We start from the raw sequence: 16,229 nt of genomic DNA, 5'->3' as shown, positions 1-16,229 counted from the left end.
ACTCACTTTAGATGTTTACCAGTTAATGTACCTATTTTTTGTGTAGTTTTCTTCCACAATTGTATGTTTAATTAACAATGAGCAGAGCAGACACCTGGGTAAAGCCCACTCAATGCTGAAACAACAACAACAACAATATTTATTTCTATAACACACTTTCATACAAATGATGTAGCTTAAAGTGCTTTACATGATGAAGAAAGAGAAAAAAAAAGACAAAATAAATAAGAATTAAAATAAGGGAACACTAATTAACATAGAATAAAAGTAAGGTCCGATGGCCAGGGAGGACAGAAAAAACAAACAAAAAAAAAAAACGCCAGACAGCTGGAGAAAGAAATTAAATTTGCAGGGGTTCTGAGGCCACGAGACCACCCAGCCCCCTCTAGACATTTAACCTGACATAAATGACCTCAATCAGTCCTCATGGTATTCAGGGTTCTCATAGAAGAACTTGATGATGATGGTCATGTGGACTTCTGGCCTTTAATCCATCCATGTAGGGACATCACAGTGCTTTGATCAGGTGGTGGTGGCCCAGATCGCCACCACAGAAAACTGGAAAAAGAACAGAAGAGAAAGTAGGGGTTAGTACGAATTTTGAATATGAATACCATGAATAATAATGATAATTAATTGAATATACAGAGCATCAGGATTCAACTAAGATGATGCTACGAGAAAGCCATGTTAAAGTAATGTGTTTTCAGTAGTTTTTTAAAGTGCTCCTCTGTATTAGCCTGGCAAATTCCTATTGGCAAGCTATTCCAGATTTTAAATGCATAACAGCAGAAGACCGCCTCATCAGTTCTTTTAAGTTTAGCTCTTGGAATATTAAACAGGCACTCATTTGAACATCTAAGGTTACGATTTGGAGTGTAAGGTGTAAGACATTCCGAAATATAAGATGGAGCGAGATTGTTTAAGGCTTTGTAAACCATAAGCAGGATTTTAAAGTCAATTCTAAATGACACAGGTAACCAATGTAGTGACATCAAAACTGGACAAATGTGCTTGGATTTTCTTTTCCTAGTTAAGTTTCTAGCAGTTGTATTATGCACTAGTTGCAATCGATTTATGTCTTTTTGGGTAGTCCTGAGAGGTGTGCGTTACAATAATCTAGTTGACTGAAAACAAAAGCGTGAACTAATTTCTCAGCATCATGCAATGTTATAAGAGGTCTAACGTTTGCTATATTTCTTAAGTGAAAAAATGCTGTCCTAGTAATCTGATTAATATGTGATTTAAAATTCAATAGTCAATAGTTACCCCTAAATTCTTTACCTTTGTCTTGACTTTTAATCCTAATGTATCAAGTTTATTTCTAATTACCTCATTATATCCAATTTTGAAGACTGCAACTACTTTAACATCAGATCCACTAGTGAACACAGTACTAAATAATGGATTAAGTAACCAGAACCCTTGGAAAAGCATACTGAAAATCATGATGAGGGCGAAAATCCTAAAAACAAAGTAAAAAAAAAACCACTAAATTATCCCAACGTAAAATATATAAATGCCTGGTACGGTCTAATAAAAACTTAGTTTCATAATTTATACATTGATCCTAAAACACAGAAACTGGGAAATAGCAGCTTGCTTGATTAAGGCAGGAAACAGAAGTGAGTTGGGACAAAAACCCTGCAGCCACATGGGACCAACAAGACTGAGTTTGAGAGTCAATGATCAAGATCATCAGGCATCACAGCAGTATTTACCTTCAAGCTGTGAGATTCATAAACTTACCAGCCTGACCTTGGAGTCTTGTAAGTGACATCTGCTGTTGAATATTATTTTTGTTTTGTTATATGTAAGGCAGCTTTTAGGTATTACTTTTGTCCATCGGTCATGTATTTATATCGATAGCTTTTTGCAGACATTTAACCAAATCAAATTAGATAGATAGATAGATAGATAGATAGATAGATAGATAGATAGATAGATAGATAGATAGATAGATAGATAGATAGATAGATAGATAGATAGATAGATAGATAGATAGATAGATAGATAGATAAGTAGAGTCATTAAGGCAACTTTAATCATAAAAATACAAAAAAACAGAATCCTATTAACATTCATTAACTACAGAGTAAAACTTTAATACAAATATTTTGATAATCAGTAGTAAACAAATAGAATTTTTGGTGTCTTTATTCATTAAACCTAATGTCACCACACATTATACAGTACATCTGACACTCTAAAAAAAATCCTGCTAAACTTTTAACATTTTTTTGGTAGGTTTTTCAGAGAAGAAAGAATGGAAAGACTAATTTTTACCGATCCTGGAATGAATATAAGAATGGCTTTGGGAATATCTCAGATGAGTTCTGGCTTGGTAAATCAAATTCAAATTACAACCATTCATTTTTGCCTTATTCTCCAGTTTGCCTTTGTAGCAGGGTGCGTGATGAGGCAGGGCGAATCCAGGAACAGTTGGGGTACCAATGGGTAAAGCTCCATGTAATTTGAACAAAAAAGAATAACTTGAAAACAAACCACACGCTCAGTGGCGCTCCAATGATAGGCTAGTTGCCTTCTAAATTGCTCTTGTGGCATTCTTAAAGACTCTCTGTCCAGCGTGGTCAGGTCCAAATGAAATGCGACCCTCCATGAGTGTCTTCCTTTTACACAGGATGGTCCAGAAGAGATGGGGCTTCTTTGGCTCTTTTGACCTCAAGGAGTGGTTTGTCAAGGCTGTGGGGGGAAAAAGTAGACAAGATTGTTAGTGACAGAGCCCCCTCTCATCCCCTCTCATCATGTACCTTAGGTGAGCCAGGAAGGTGATCCTCTGGTGTGCATGTGTGACACCTTCTTATAGTCTACCTGATAAATCAAAATACCCATTTCAGACACAACTTGTTTTTTTACCCCATGAGGGTTTCCACGATACAGGATGAGAATAAGTAGATTTCAATAAATAGGAAATGAATAGCTAAGATTTACTGACTCAGAGCGCAGCATCCCTGCCATGTCTCAGAGACGCGAGTTCGATTCCCCGCTGGGGAGAAAGTGTTATTTTGTCCTCACAGGTGGTGCAGTGGTAGTGCTGCTGCTTTGCAGTAAGGAGACTGTGGAAGATTGTGGGTTCATTTCCCAGTTCCTCCCTGTGTGAATAGTGCTTTGAGTACTGAGAAAAGCGCTATATAAATGTAATGAATAATTATTATTAAGTACAATTTTTGTCCCGTGCTGTAACCCACAGTAGCACATTGTTTCCTGTTTTCTGTTCTAAGATTAAATTTTGTAAATTTCATAGTTGAGCTTATCTGACATTAGGTGGTTGCTCTTTTAGTTGGTTATAGGAGGAAATGTTAATATGATAATTCTTTGCCTTAATGTTATGCAGGTAATGACAATATTCACAAACTTACAACACAGAGCCCACAGATGCTGCGGGTAGACCTACGCACCAAGCACGAGCATGCTTTTGCTGTATACAGGACATTTAATGTTGACAAAGAGCAGAGAGAATTTCGACTCACCATATCAGGGTATTCTGGTACAGCAGGTAGGAAAAAAGGAGAAAATGTCAGAAAATTTCTTATTTAGTGTTTTTACATAGAAATAAATATTAAATTTGGCTTTTGCAGGGGACTCGCTCTTGTATCACAATGGCCAGCCTTTCTCCACTAAAGACCGTGACCTTAAGAAACTAGTCACACGCTGCGCTGTTTCCTACAAAGGAGGATGGTGGTATAAGAACTGTCATGAAGCAAATCTGAATGGTATTTATGGAAATAACAACAACCAGCAAGTAAGTCAAGACACGCCATTTTGTTACAGGAAAAATAAATAAAAAATAAAAACAATTACAGCACAGATATTAAAATCTAGCAGTCCTCTCTGTCTGGTTAGTATATCTAACAAGTCCAATTGTCTGTTGTGATAAATTAAGCACATGCAGTTAAATGCTGGGGAAAGTGTCACCTATAACCAAAGATGTCTTCAAACTATGCAGAATGTACAATCTGCATTTGAAGATTGTCTGCTTTTCTTCCACATTTGAGCAATGTGTGGGTTGATTGGTGAATCTAACTTGATCTAATTTGGGTATGCTTTGTGGTGTACTAGCTTCTCATACAAGTTGGATTTCTAGCCTGCTCCTAATTCTGCCAAGATGGGCCTTGGCTCCCTATAACCCAAAATTGGAAAAAGCAAACTACAAAAAATAAACAACATCATTTAGGGTCCATAAGCACTTCATTAATGAGATCACTTGTTCTTTTTATAAAAGCACACCTTTACTATGACTAGGCCACCTACTACTTATAGCATGTGTTCCTTCTGGACATGTCACCACTGAATCAAATTTGTTTATGCTGGTTTTTTTTTTCTTTCTCACTGTTTTTCTCCTTCTCACAGGGAATAAACTGGCTTCACTGGAAAGGTCAGAATTTCTCCATCCCTTTTACTGAGATGAAGCTTCGACCCTTGTATTTTGACCCAACAAGAAACATCTAGATACAGAGCTATATCAGACCTGCCAGAAACATTTCTCAAACAGTATGAACTTTTTCAGTGCTCTTCACTTATACTTCCCACGTTCATTGTGATGCTGACTCAGATCTACTCCACAGAATATAAAACTGTCAGTTTCAAGATGGTTGGGCACAATCTCACCTCAACAGGTCTGGCAAACAGAGTGTCTTTATTGACTGTTTTCAAAAATCAATTGGATGGAGGCAAAAATATTTTTTCCTGAGCATTCCTCATGAGTATGTCTTACTCTGTATCTATTACATATGGTTAGAAATATATTAAGTTGTGGGAAGAGTTCAGTTTGTACAGCATTATATATTTTTTTTTTAAATACACATCGATAGTGGAAAAGGAAGATTCTTTATTGCAAATAGGTAAAGCATTCCGGAATGCCTGTAGTGTTAATATTCAAGTCTAACAAAAATTCCAACACATCACAATTATGCCTGTCAACTTATTTAATTTCTAATGAGATCTAAATCTGTACCATTATCGGTATAACTTATTACTACAAGGGTGTATCAAAATGTAAAGTCAATTACATGCTAAACTATGTGGTAACACAATGGATAGAAGCTGATGCAATACAAAATGTTTGTGAAGGCTTATGGGTACTTCAAATACACGCAGTGCTCTGCAGTTAGCCTAGTTGAAGCCAGGTCAAATGAACATGGATGCATGATTGTTGAACACCACATCGTAATGAGATTAGTTTGGGCAGAGGCAGTAAAACCTTCTTAAATTCACCAAAGGATGTTGGCCCAGTATGGAAGTGAAAACAGCATGACTCAACAAAACATTAATAGCTAGAAAGGTTTAAAGCAAGAAAAACAAGTGTAAATGACAAAGATCGACCTGGTTGACCATTAACATCATGCACATAAAGCCCACATTGACATTGCAAATGCCTTCATCAGAGAAGACTGACAGTTTACGTTGTCCACTGTTGTTGCACAATTGGATATCAGCTATGGATATGAACTTGCCATAGTGCTTGGTGATGTGGATGACTTGTGTAAGAAGTAGGGTGAAATGACACCAGCTTGCATTTGTAATCTATTTAGTTAGCCAATAAAAGGTGTCATTTCACATTACTTTTTCCTGTATCGATCTATGGCTAACACGGTACAACACTCTACTGCTTTGTGTAAGAAGTGGAACCCAAACAGCTTATTGATCTGCACAAGCCAACATCCTTTGGTGAATTTTAACAGGTTTTACTCCCTCTGCTCAAAAAAATCTGACTAAGGCACATTGTTCAACAATGCTGCAATCCCACAGCAGAGTGTCCATGTTCATTTGACCTTGATTTCAGCTACCCATAAGCCATTGTGAACATGTTGTACTGCATCAGCTTCTATCCATTGTGGTTATCTCGTAATTTTCAAATTTCCTTTATTTTTTGATTTACCCTCGTATAAGGAACAAGTGCAAAAAAGGAGGTTGATTCTGCCAAATGTGCCTTTTTTAAGAAACAATAATGCAAACATTTGTTCTGTTTATTGTCAACTTTTCTGATGTGACAAATATGCTTTGAGCGAAATGAACAATTGTATTAATAAAATTAAATACATCCAACTATAGAAGTACAAGTATGCGTGTGTTAGAACAAAAACCTAAACAAAATCTTCAGAACATGACAGCATGCTGTGGAAACAAAACTGACATTTTTTCATATAAGACTTTTGATGTTAAGCAAAGCTTCTTATATGAAAAATGTGAAATTGCACATTTTTAAATGATGTTAATGTTATTTTACTAGCTAAGGTCCACCTAGACAGCAGCATATGGCAAGAGTGGTGTTTCAATAGTTCATCTTGTGGTATGTATTCAAGTTAATTTCCTAAACTCTAGTCTACATCGAATGCCTAATGGAGTGTTTAGACTGTATGAAAATTCAGGATGAAAAAATTGATTACCATCTTAATAAGATGAATCTGTTGTGTGCTTTTTCTTGTGCTACTAGGCTGTGCAGTTTTACATTAAATGGAATAGCATGGGCTTTTCTAGCATTTGGCATCTTTGACTGGCACTATCCACTTTTGCAATGAGTACAGAGATATAACAGACAGAGACACCACACAAGATGAACTGGTTCACAGTTCTTAAATGAACTGGTTTATTTATTGTTTTGCTAAACACATTCAACTACCGCATATACTTGTGTAAAAGTTGGGTCTTGAAATACAAAAAATCGATCATAAATTCAGACCCCGACTTATACGCCCATTCAAAATTACGACACTTAATTTTTTTTTTTTTTACATCTTCTTGCTTCCTTCAATCTCGCACCACTTTCTCAGACACATCGAATTTTGTTGCAGCAGAGCAGGTACCAATTTCTTTCGCCACTTCAATGACTTTTAATTTAAAACCAGCTTCATATTCTCTTCTGATGGAAAGCTCCATCGTAGATAAGGGATGCTCTTATGATAAAGGTGTATGAGGGTGTGAGATACAAATAAAATACAAAACAGTGCAAATGTCACTTCAGAATAGTGCGGGTATTACCGTGTGGTCATGTAGGCACAATACATAGAAACAAAGGCAGTGTGCTCCGTGGTTACTCTCTCAGGTGGGTGTTAGCATATCATAATCTCTTGGACCAATAGCATTCGAATTATACGACCGACATTATAAAATACCGGAAATTATATGGTAAAATCAACCCCTGACTTATCCATGGGAGAACATAAACGTGAGTATATACAGTAATTTAAAAGCAAAAGCCAATGCTAATCCCTATAATTTGTAATAATTCTATCATAACTCGTAACCTTAATGTAATTAAAATGAAATTATTAAAGGAGAAGTTCTGTGTTTTTCAAGTCAAAGTTATTTCTTCACAATCATGGTATATTTTAAATGGTCACATAAAATTGAATTGTAAAGTAAAGCATTATATTTTAAATTTTAAAAATACAATATCTGTTTATGAACCTTACGATAGGGTTTAAGGTAATCCAGGCCCAAATATTAAAAAAGAGGTTAAACTTACTAAGTAATCCATATTTTATCGCAAAAGATTAGATAGCAATCCATCTCTTGAAATTGCAGAAATACAACAAAACAGCATATCCTTGTCACTTGTTTTAAAAGAAAAGTGGCTCTGCACCTCATCTTTTTCCTCTATCAGTGATAACCTTTCAACCCACCAGGATCGTGCTTTTCTCTAGCTCGTTTTATGAGTGTTGCACACACCACTTTCATTTTGAGAATTTACTCCATTTATTTTTGGGGATTTAGGCAAATAAGCTATTGTTTAAAATCAGCAAAATGTCCAACTATGAAGAAAAGAATAAATTTAGCATTATTGCTGAACTGTATCTGTACAAGCCAGAATATACTGAGAAGGAGATTTGAAAGATTGAAGAAGAAAGAACAGAGAGGAGAGCAGAATTGGAGAGACAAAAATAGCAAAATATGCAACTGGAAGGTATGCCAATGCAATGGACAAGTGGTGATTGATGGTGCACATGTGGAACATGGGAAGTTATGGCCATCCCTCTGTTTCTGGAAATGGGACATGCTGCTTACACCTCTGCAAAACGTAGACATAGCAGGGGATGAGCCCAATTTGCTATGCAAGGCCAGGGCTGTTTCTGGGCATAGACTGCCTAGGCAAGGACCTATGTCACCCTTTAGGCGCACTATTGCAGCTCTCTGTAGAGATTCCAATCTTCATTTTGTTTAGAAACATTTGTCCAGATTGGACTGGAGCACAAACAAATGTTTATATTGTACACCTCAGCAGCACCTGCACTGTCTGCACTATGCACAGCACAATCTGTGTGCTGTTTTTATACACTAGTGCAGGCAGCGTGCCAGGCAACTCATGTGATATGTGGCCTCCTTGTTACCTGTGTGCATGGCTGTGAGGCAGAGCTGCTTCATCTTCAGCAGTTAGGCACTGCCACAACCAGGAGACAGGACTCACCCCCGGTCTTCCCATATGACGCGCAGACTGCCAGATGGAAAAACAGTTGGGTTGCAGTTCCCTCCTCATCCTCCTCCTCTTCAAGGGTGACAACACAGGGTGAGTGACAGCCGACTCAGGTGCATTGACCAAATGAGTGAGTGACTGAGTCCAGGAAGCTTCCTACTGCCATTGCCACTGCCCACTTGGCTTGTTCCTTAGGTCAGGAGGTACTAAGGTGAGATAGTGACACTAAGGAGAGGAGGTTTTGGTGGCAGGAGCATTCACACTGCAGCAGAGATACTAGCCACTACACCACTAGAGATTTTTAACCAATACATACACTCCAGGGGGACATTACGCATGGACACATTTAGCACTATACAAGCACAGGGCCAAAAAGGCCTTGGTGGTGACACTACAATGACCAGTCAGACCTTTGTGGGAAACCACTGGCACAAGAAATGGAAGTTTTCCTGAATTTTCATAAAGCTAACATGACCATACTGGAACTGTTATCTTTCCTGCAATAAACAAATTTAAATGAAATACATCCAGTTACGTGGATAGCCCTCAAAATTCCAACAAATACTTCCATAACTACAGAGAGAAGCGTCTCAAAACTGAAGCTCATAAAAAATGACTTAAGGTCTACAATGTCACAAGACCATCTCAATGGCCTTGTAATGATAAGCATTAACAGAGACGTGTCTAGGAATATGTCACGTGATGATGTTATAAATGATTTTGCTGCAAGAAAGTCAAGGAGTGACTTTTATTTGCAATGTTTAATCCCTCCATTTACCATTTAATTGTTGTGCTTCCTTTTTCTACATAAAGTTTGTACAGTCTTTTAAATAAGTTATTTACATGCAAAGTGGTTCTGTTTTTTTATTTTATTGTTCTATATAAGTTTTGTATGTTTTGGTACTGTCACAAACTCGACAAATGCAGCCACCCGTATATTGTTTCCTGGCTGCAAAATTTAAATGAATAATTGTACAGAAGTGTACAGGTTGGAGTCCAGAACAGAACTGATTTGCTTGTCACAGAGATGGCAGCTTTAAGGGAGAGCAGAGGAAGTGATGTCATCAGTAAGGCCAGAACTGGAAGTAGTGTCATTGGGGATGGGACCAGAAATGATGTCATCAATAGGGTTGGAAGTGATGTCATTGGACCGGAGACCAGAAGTGTCATCATCCGTGGCACCGGAACCAGAAGTGTCATTATTGGGCCCTGGGATCGGAAGTGACGTCATCGGGGCCAGGCGGAATTTCCCGTAACTGGTCCACAAAGAAGTGAGATAAAGCGTTAGTGCACTCCACCACCCACTGGTCTGGCATGGAATTACTCTCATTCCGGCCCTTTAGCTGCCTCCCATGCGCATGTGTGTGACAGTACATACACATTTTATATTCATAAGAGTCCTGTTATTATATTATTATTCTATTTACATTTATTTATTTTTAATTAAATAACTGATTAACCTATACTAGTAGCATACTGGGTGTGTGTCTGTGTATGGTTTTGTAAAAGCTGGGAGAGGGAAGGAGATTTTCTTGACTGGTGCACAAAATACAGTAATTCAGAAAGAACCCTGTGCAAGGCTACAGTAGGTGCAACAGTTAAGGATGAAATGTTCAGCTATCATCAATCACAGAGTTTTGGAGAATTTTTTTCACTTTCCAGAATTAAACAATCAAAACCTGAAAGACCACATGGACAGCTTTCATTAGAGTAACTTTGCCTATTGAGCTATTTTTTGGTAGTGTTAAATGCCTACTTAGCACTGATGTACAGTATGTCAGATATGAGGTACCACATAGATTGTTATTATTATTATTTACACGGGCAACAGCCAAGCACACAATTCAAACCTGTAACGGCAGATTTTGAAGCAGCACCAGTAACGATTGTTCTACCTTACCATCCTATGTAAGAGTTCCTAATCTATACTGTATTCTGTTTGCTAGTGGAAGATATTGAAATTGCTATTATTCTGCTGCTCTACATTTCAGCCTGCTTCAGTTGCAGCTGCAGTGAACTTACTCACCTGAAATATGCCTGGAAATGCATGTGGCTTTGATAATGGGTGATCAGTAACATATTTTTTTTCTTTGGCTGCAAGTACTTGTCCACAGAGAAATGAGCACTACAAACTCACAAGTCCGCTTTCAGTAGGTCTTTCATTCAAACGCTCACATCCAACCTGAGCACTACAATTAGTACTGTTGTTGCCAAAAGGAAATCAATGAAAACTGTAAACAGTTTATTTTATAAATTTAATTTCACATTCTGGGTATGTGCATTTAAACCATTTTCTTAAAAGACAAAATTGCTGTAAACACATTCAGAGATGTACAGTATTTACATCTAAACTCCACCCTTGATGGCAGCTGTAAAAATGTACAAAAAATGTATTCTTTCCTTAAAGAAAATAGGTCCAAAAATTAGTGATAAATTAATTGTTTCTAGTTTCCTTTTGTTATCATAAAGATGTGTCATAAATGCAAATGTCATATGTTCTTTAAACTGAAAACTTTGCTGTTTCAAAGTGGACATATTTAGCAAGTTTAAGCCTTTTTTTCATGCTTGGACCCTAGTTACCATAAGCATGATTATAAAGTGAGAGAACAATCAAGGTATTTTTACCAATTTATAAAAAAACACTTCACTTTAGAACTCAGTTTTACGTGGCAAATTAATACTATGATCGAGAAGAAATAACTTTATAAAATATCAAACTTGTCCTTTAAGCTCCTCCAATCTTTTCTCATAGCTCATACCCCAGCACTTGTCATTGAAGGAACCTATCTATCAACTCACTGCATCTAGAATATGTCCCTTGCACCATAACCCTTTATTCTTTCTGCAGAAAGTTTTGTCTCATCTGCACACTGTGTCTGGGCCAGGGGTCTCCACCTCTGGCCCTGAATCGATACTGTGGCTACAGGTTTTCATATTAAAAAATCAGTTGGAGTGAAATTGTTTGGAGTTTCAGGCCTCGGTCATCTGTTGGCTCATCTCACATCTCATTTCTGTCTGGGTGCTGTTTAAGGAAAAAAATGAAGCAATTCAGAGGACTGAATCTAACAAAAAAAAAGGGTGGGGGGGTGGAAAATGGGTAGACTCTACATAGACAGACCCAGCATTGCTATTCACTTTGTCACTCTGCCAACATGTATATGTATATATATTGTAAGAGGAGAACAGGCATCCTGGCCAGGAAGGAGGATGGTTTTTTAATCAGACAGGAGGCCAGAGCAGAAGGACAAATCAATCGACTGGTGGGACAAGAAAGTTACTTTGTGTCTGACCAATATATAACAATGGAAGGACCAGCAATAGCGGGGAATCAGACGCAGTTCCATCCCCCATATGCCAGGATTTCCATACGGGTGCTTGGGATATGGAGCCCAGGAATTCAGCCCTGTCGATAGAAGACCTCCCAACTTTTTCTGTGGCCTCAAAGTGCTTCCAAGAGGACACAACTTGACACTGGAAGCATTCTGTGGTCCAACTTAAGAGGAGTCTGCTGTCTCACTTCATTGGAGTCAGAGTCGGGAGGCAGCAGGCAGCACTTAACAGGAGGACGTAAGGAGGAAGAATTGGTTTATTTTTGTGTTATTTTGGCTAATCTTTGGAGAGCTGATTGTGGAGAGTGATTTTGTTTAAGTAAATATTCTTTGTTTGAACTTAAAAGTCTTCTGGGCATTACCGTGTCTGTGGTTTGGGGCTCTCTGACACCCTCTACAAGTTATGTATATATTCAACACAATTCTTATATTGCTTGTTTTCTAATGACATACACAGAATACTGGAATATTTGCAAATAGAAAACAATTAAAATAAAACATAAAATTGCATTCCGGAAAACTCAAAATATCATGCACTAAAATATTTGAACTTTAAAATATTCATATAGCCTTTTCCTTAAAGCTTTAGTTAATAATATAAGTAAATGATGAAATATATTAAGTTTGGTCTGCTGGTTATATACAGTATTACAATGTTTTAGATACATATTTAAATTTTATACTTCAAATTATTATTTGTATATTAATCCACAGATTTGCTATAGTAACATTAGAGGAAAGAATTTTTGTTGTAGTTAAAGCCGTGCATGTCAGGTTAATTTTCAACTCCAACTGTGCCAGTATAAGTGCATGAGTGTACCCTGTGATGGACTGGCACTCCATCTGCAGCTGGTACTTGTCCTGTAGCCAGGTTAGGCTCTGAATCCCACAATCCTAAACTGAATATGTGGATTAAACTACAAAGTGGATGAAATGGCACCCCATCCAGGCGGGTGGATGGTCCTTTAACAGGACGGGAGGCCATAAAGGAAGAATTTGGATGGAAGGGTTGCGCGTACCTTTCCTGGTCAGGAAGATACAAGGGAAAGACATGAAAAGACTGTTTCTTGGGGCCATACAGTCCCAGAGTATGCCAGGTGGCAGCATCCCCAGGGTAGAGCTTCCATTTGTACACCCATAGGGCACCTTGGGAATTATAGTCCTGGTGAATCACCCTGTCGTGTAACATGGATGCTGCCAGAGGGAGCTGTGAAGAGAAGATTCACATTTTAAGGAGGTTCCATCTGACCTGGTAGTGCTTCCAGGGTGTAATTGTGTGTCACCAGAAGTACTCCCGGATCTGGTGTAAAAAAAGCAGCTCCTCCACGTGTGTTGGGGTCAAGAGTGAGTGGACAAGGCTTGCCTGGAAAAAATAGAGAGGAATTTATTTGTGGAATCATGCTTGTGGGTCTTGTTTCGGCAAAAGAATTTGAAAAAGGTATTTTTTATAGTAAAAAATAAAAACTTGACTGCGTATGTGAACTTGTGTCTGGAGTCTGAGGCTTTGAGGCACCCCCTGTTGGTCACATAATAAAAAAAAGTTTGTTTTACATAAAGTTTCTCCAAATAATAGGTTAAGCAATAAAAATTGATTAAATGTACATCATTACCCTATTGCATCTGTGCTCATTTTTGCCATTTATTGATCCATTTGACATTATACTATTATATCCTCTGAAAATTGCACATACAGAAAGAGAAATTCTCATTTTTTACTATATACAATATACTGATCCACAATGAGCATTGTTTTAAAAGAAAGCATAATGATTTCATCTCATTATTTTGAAAGTGTGAGAAAGAGATAATCTTATGCCTCTGCTTGGAAATGCAAGGAATGTTTTATAGTCATGAAAACAAGTTCTGGAAGATGGATCAGGCAAGCTTCATGTTTACGAATTTGAGAAGTCTTCTTGGAGGCGGAATATATATTTTTAATGATGTTTATAAAAACAGGAAATGTTTCATTGCAAAGCACTGAGCTAAAAATGTGATGTTTTTATAGTTGACATGAAGCAAATTTTATATATGTGTTACTTTAAAAGAGTTGCCATTGGTTTATAATTTGTTTGCCAAACAAAATAGTGACAGAAGCCCAACAGGAGCAGAATAATTTGTACTAATCCTAAGTGAATTTAAAAAAAATAATTTGAAACTAGACAAATGTAGATGGAAAGTCTAAAAATGTTCCAGAATTAAAAGATCCTTTTTCTAACAATGCATTGCCTTCCAAGTATTCAGTTAGTTAAATAGAATGAGATCAAATCATGTAATTAGTGGAAACCATTTGTATTAAACAGAGCCCTAAAATCTAAAACTAAAAAAATGGTAAGGAATCGTTCAGGGTTGGTGCCCCCACTTGAACTGTCCTGCTCGAGATGGCAGAAGTGACATGCAAACTAACATCATTGGGATTATAAGTAATCAGGTCTACCTTTACACTAAAGGAAAATCTCCCTGGGAAACAGCAGATAACTTTCTTTCATGTCACCAACCACAGGACTGTCCCCTATCGAAAGGGGAGAGGAAAATCACAGATGGTTAAATAGCTGTTGATCTCTGAGACAACGAAGGACCAAAGCAACAAAAAAAGATAGGATATTTATGAACCATCCATAGAGCTGAGCCTCTGGCAAAAGAGTTTAGCTTTGCTGTGCTCACATACAGAGTGTGCTGATGTGTGTTATCATGATATTTCCCTCTCCTTACCCTTTGCCTGTTTTCTTCAGGGCTGAGTGTACTCATCAATTTTGTTACCTGTTTGGTCTACTGTCGCACCTTAAGATTAACACACACATGAATAGATATACGCATACACACAGACCCTAACCACAAAAGTACCGTATGAAAGACATTTACACATGCATGTTATTCCCTAGCACTTTAACACAGACAAGTACTGTATGAATAAGACATGCACAGTCCACTTTCCCTAGTACTCCAAGAGACTTACTTATCATAGGCACGAACAATGTCTTATACTGTATTTATAATATTATATATTTATAATATATTTCAGACCTAAACATTACCTTTGATCTCCAAGAATATGTTCAAACACACAAAGTCCCTGTCCCTGTCTATAGGGCATTTATCCATCCATCCATCATCCAACCCGCTGTATCCTAACTACAGGGTCACGGGGGTCTGCTGGTGCCAATCCCAGCCAACACAGGGCACAAGGCAGGAAACAAACCCCGGGCAGGGCACCAGCCCACTGCAGGGCGCGCACACACACACAGAAACACACACACCCACACACCAGGGACAATTTAGAATCGCCAATCTACCTAACCTGCATGTCTTTGGACTGTGGGAGGAAACCCACGCAGACACAGGGAGAACATGCAAACTCCACGCAGGGAGGACCCGGGAAATGAACCCGGTCCCCTAACTGCACGGCAGCAGCGCTACCACTGCGCCACCGTTATAGGCCATTTATCAACCAGTGAATGTTTTACTTTAATGCACTGTTCATTATTGCTCGATAAACCTTGCAGTTTGGATCATATGGCACTTCCCAACTGCTCCAGGTGTTCTTAAAAATGACCTTATTACCTCAATCCCTCTAGATATGAAGATAAAGTATAGAAAGTTAAAAGCAACATGGTATTTATTAAAGAGCAATAATACCAGTGGGGAAAGGCATAAAAGAAAATGTGGATATCAAAGTCCGGATATATATAGTCTTTAGAGAAAGTTTAAAAAAAGTTAAAGATGTCAAAGATGAATGTCCTAGGTGGCTTGTGATCTAGCCCTTGAAGTTGTTCATGTGATGCTTTGCTGACAATCAGATAAAAGCGGTTGCACATGGATGATGTCCTCCCCTGATGTCGCTCTCACCCTCTTCTGATGTCGTTCTGTTCTCTTCTTCTGTTTTTGCTCTCAGACAAGACATATTTATTATGAAATTTCTGCAGGGGTTCTGAGGCCATGAGACCACCCAACCCCCACTAGGCATTCTACCTAACATAAATGATCTAAATTAGTCCTCATGGTTTTCAGGCTTCATGTGGAAAAATGGTCATGTGAACTTCTGGCCTTCAATCCATCAATGTAGGGACTGCACGGTGCTTTGATCAGGTGGTGGTGGTGCAGATCGCCACCACAGAAAACCGGAAAAAGAACAGTAGAGAAAGTAGGAGTTAGTACAGATTTCGGAGCCATGAAAATAAAAGATAATTGAATGCATATACAGAATATCAGGGTTACACTAAAATGAATCTATGAGAAAGCCAAGTTAAAATAATGGGTTTTTAGCAATTTTTTAAAGTGCTCCACCAAATTAGCCTGGCGAATTTCTATTGGTAAGCTATTCCAGATTCCATTATGCTCCCACCTCCAAGGTGGAGCCATGAACAGGGAAAAAGTAAAGGTGAGTACGAAAAAGACTATAGAATACTATCAGTAATTTGCTTCCACTTCAAGTACTAATATTCTCATTAGGGTCAGCTAATGCTTTGGCAGAT

General features: G+C 38.0%; 1 protein-coding gene and 1 long non-coding RNA gene across 3 annotated transcripts in view; one reads left to right on the top strand and one right to left on the bottom strand.

Moving 5' to 3' along the window:
- LOC114650889 (tenascin-like) overlaps nt 1–16,229 on the top strand; it is a 585,410-nt gene that overhangs the window by 85,272 nt on the left and 483,909 nt on the right. Inside the window, exons 16-19 of one of the 2 annotated variants that reach the window (XM_028800800.2) lie at nt 2,248–2,344; nt 3,356–3,517; nt 3,600–3,763; nt 4,372–5,002. The exons of the other annotated variant lie outside the window; for it this stretch is intronic. Coding sequence (XP_028656633.2) covers nt 2,248–2,344; nt 3,356–3,517; nt 3,600–3,763; nt 4,372–4,470 — 522 coding nt within the window. The 3' untranslated portion in view covers nt 4,471–5,002. Of the gene's footprint in view, nt 1–2,247; nt 2,345–3,355; nt 3,518–3,599; nt 3,764–4,371; nt 5,003–16,229 lie in introns of those variants that run through there. 2 annotated transcript variants of the gene reach the window in all.
- Nucleotides 1–16,229, bottom strand: part of LOC127529643 (uncharacterized) — a 744,809-nt gene that overhangs the window by 317,560 nt on the left and 411,020 nt on the right. The window lies entirely within an intron of this gene.

Source organism: Erpetoichthys calabaricus, chromosome 1 (assembly GCF_900747795.2).
Source record: "Erpetoichthys calabaricus chromosome 1, fErpCal1.3, whole genome shotgun sequence".
NCBI classification, from domain to species: Eukaryota; Metazoa; Chordata; class Cladistia; order Polypteriformes; family Polypteridae; genus Erpetoichthys; species Erpetoichthys calabaricus.
Note: the sequence above shows the minus strand (reverse complement) of the source record. Positions and strands in the feature narration are given on the sequence as shown.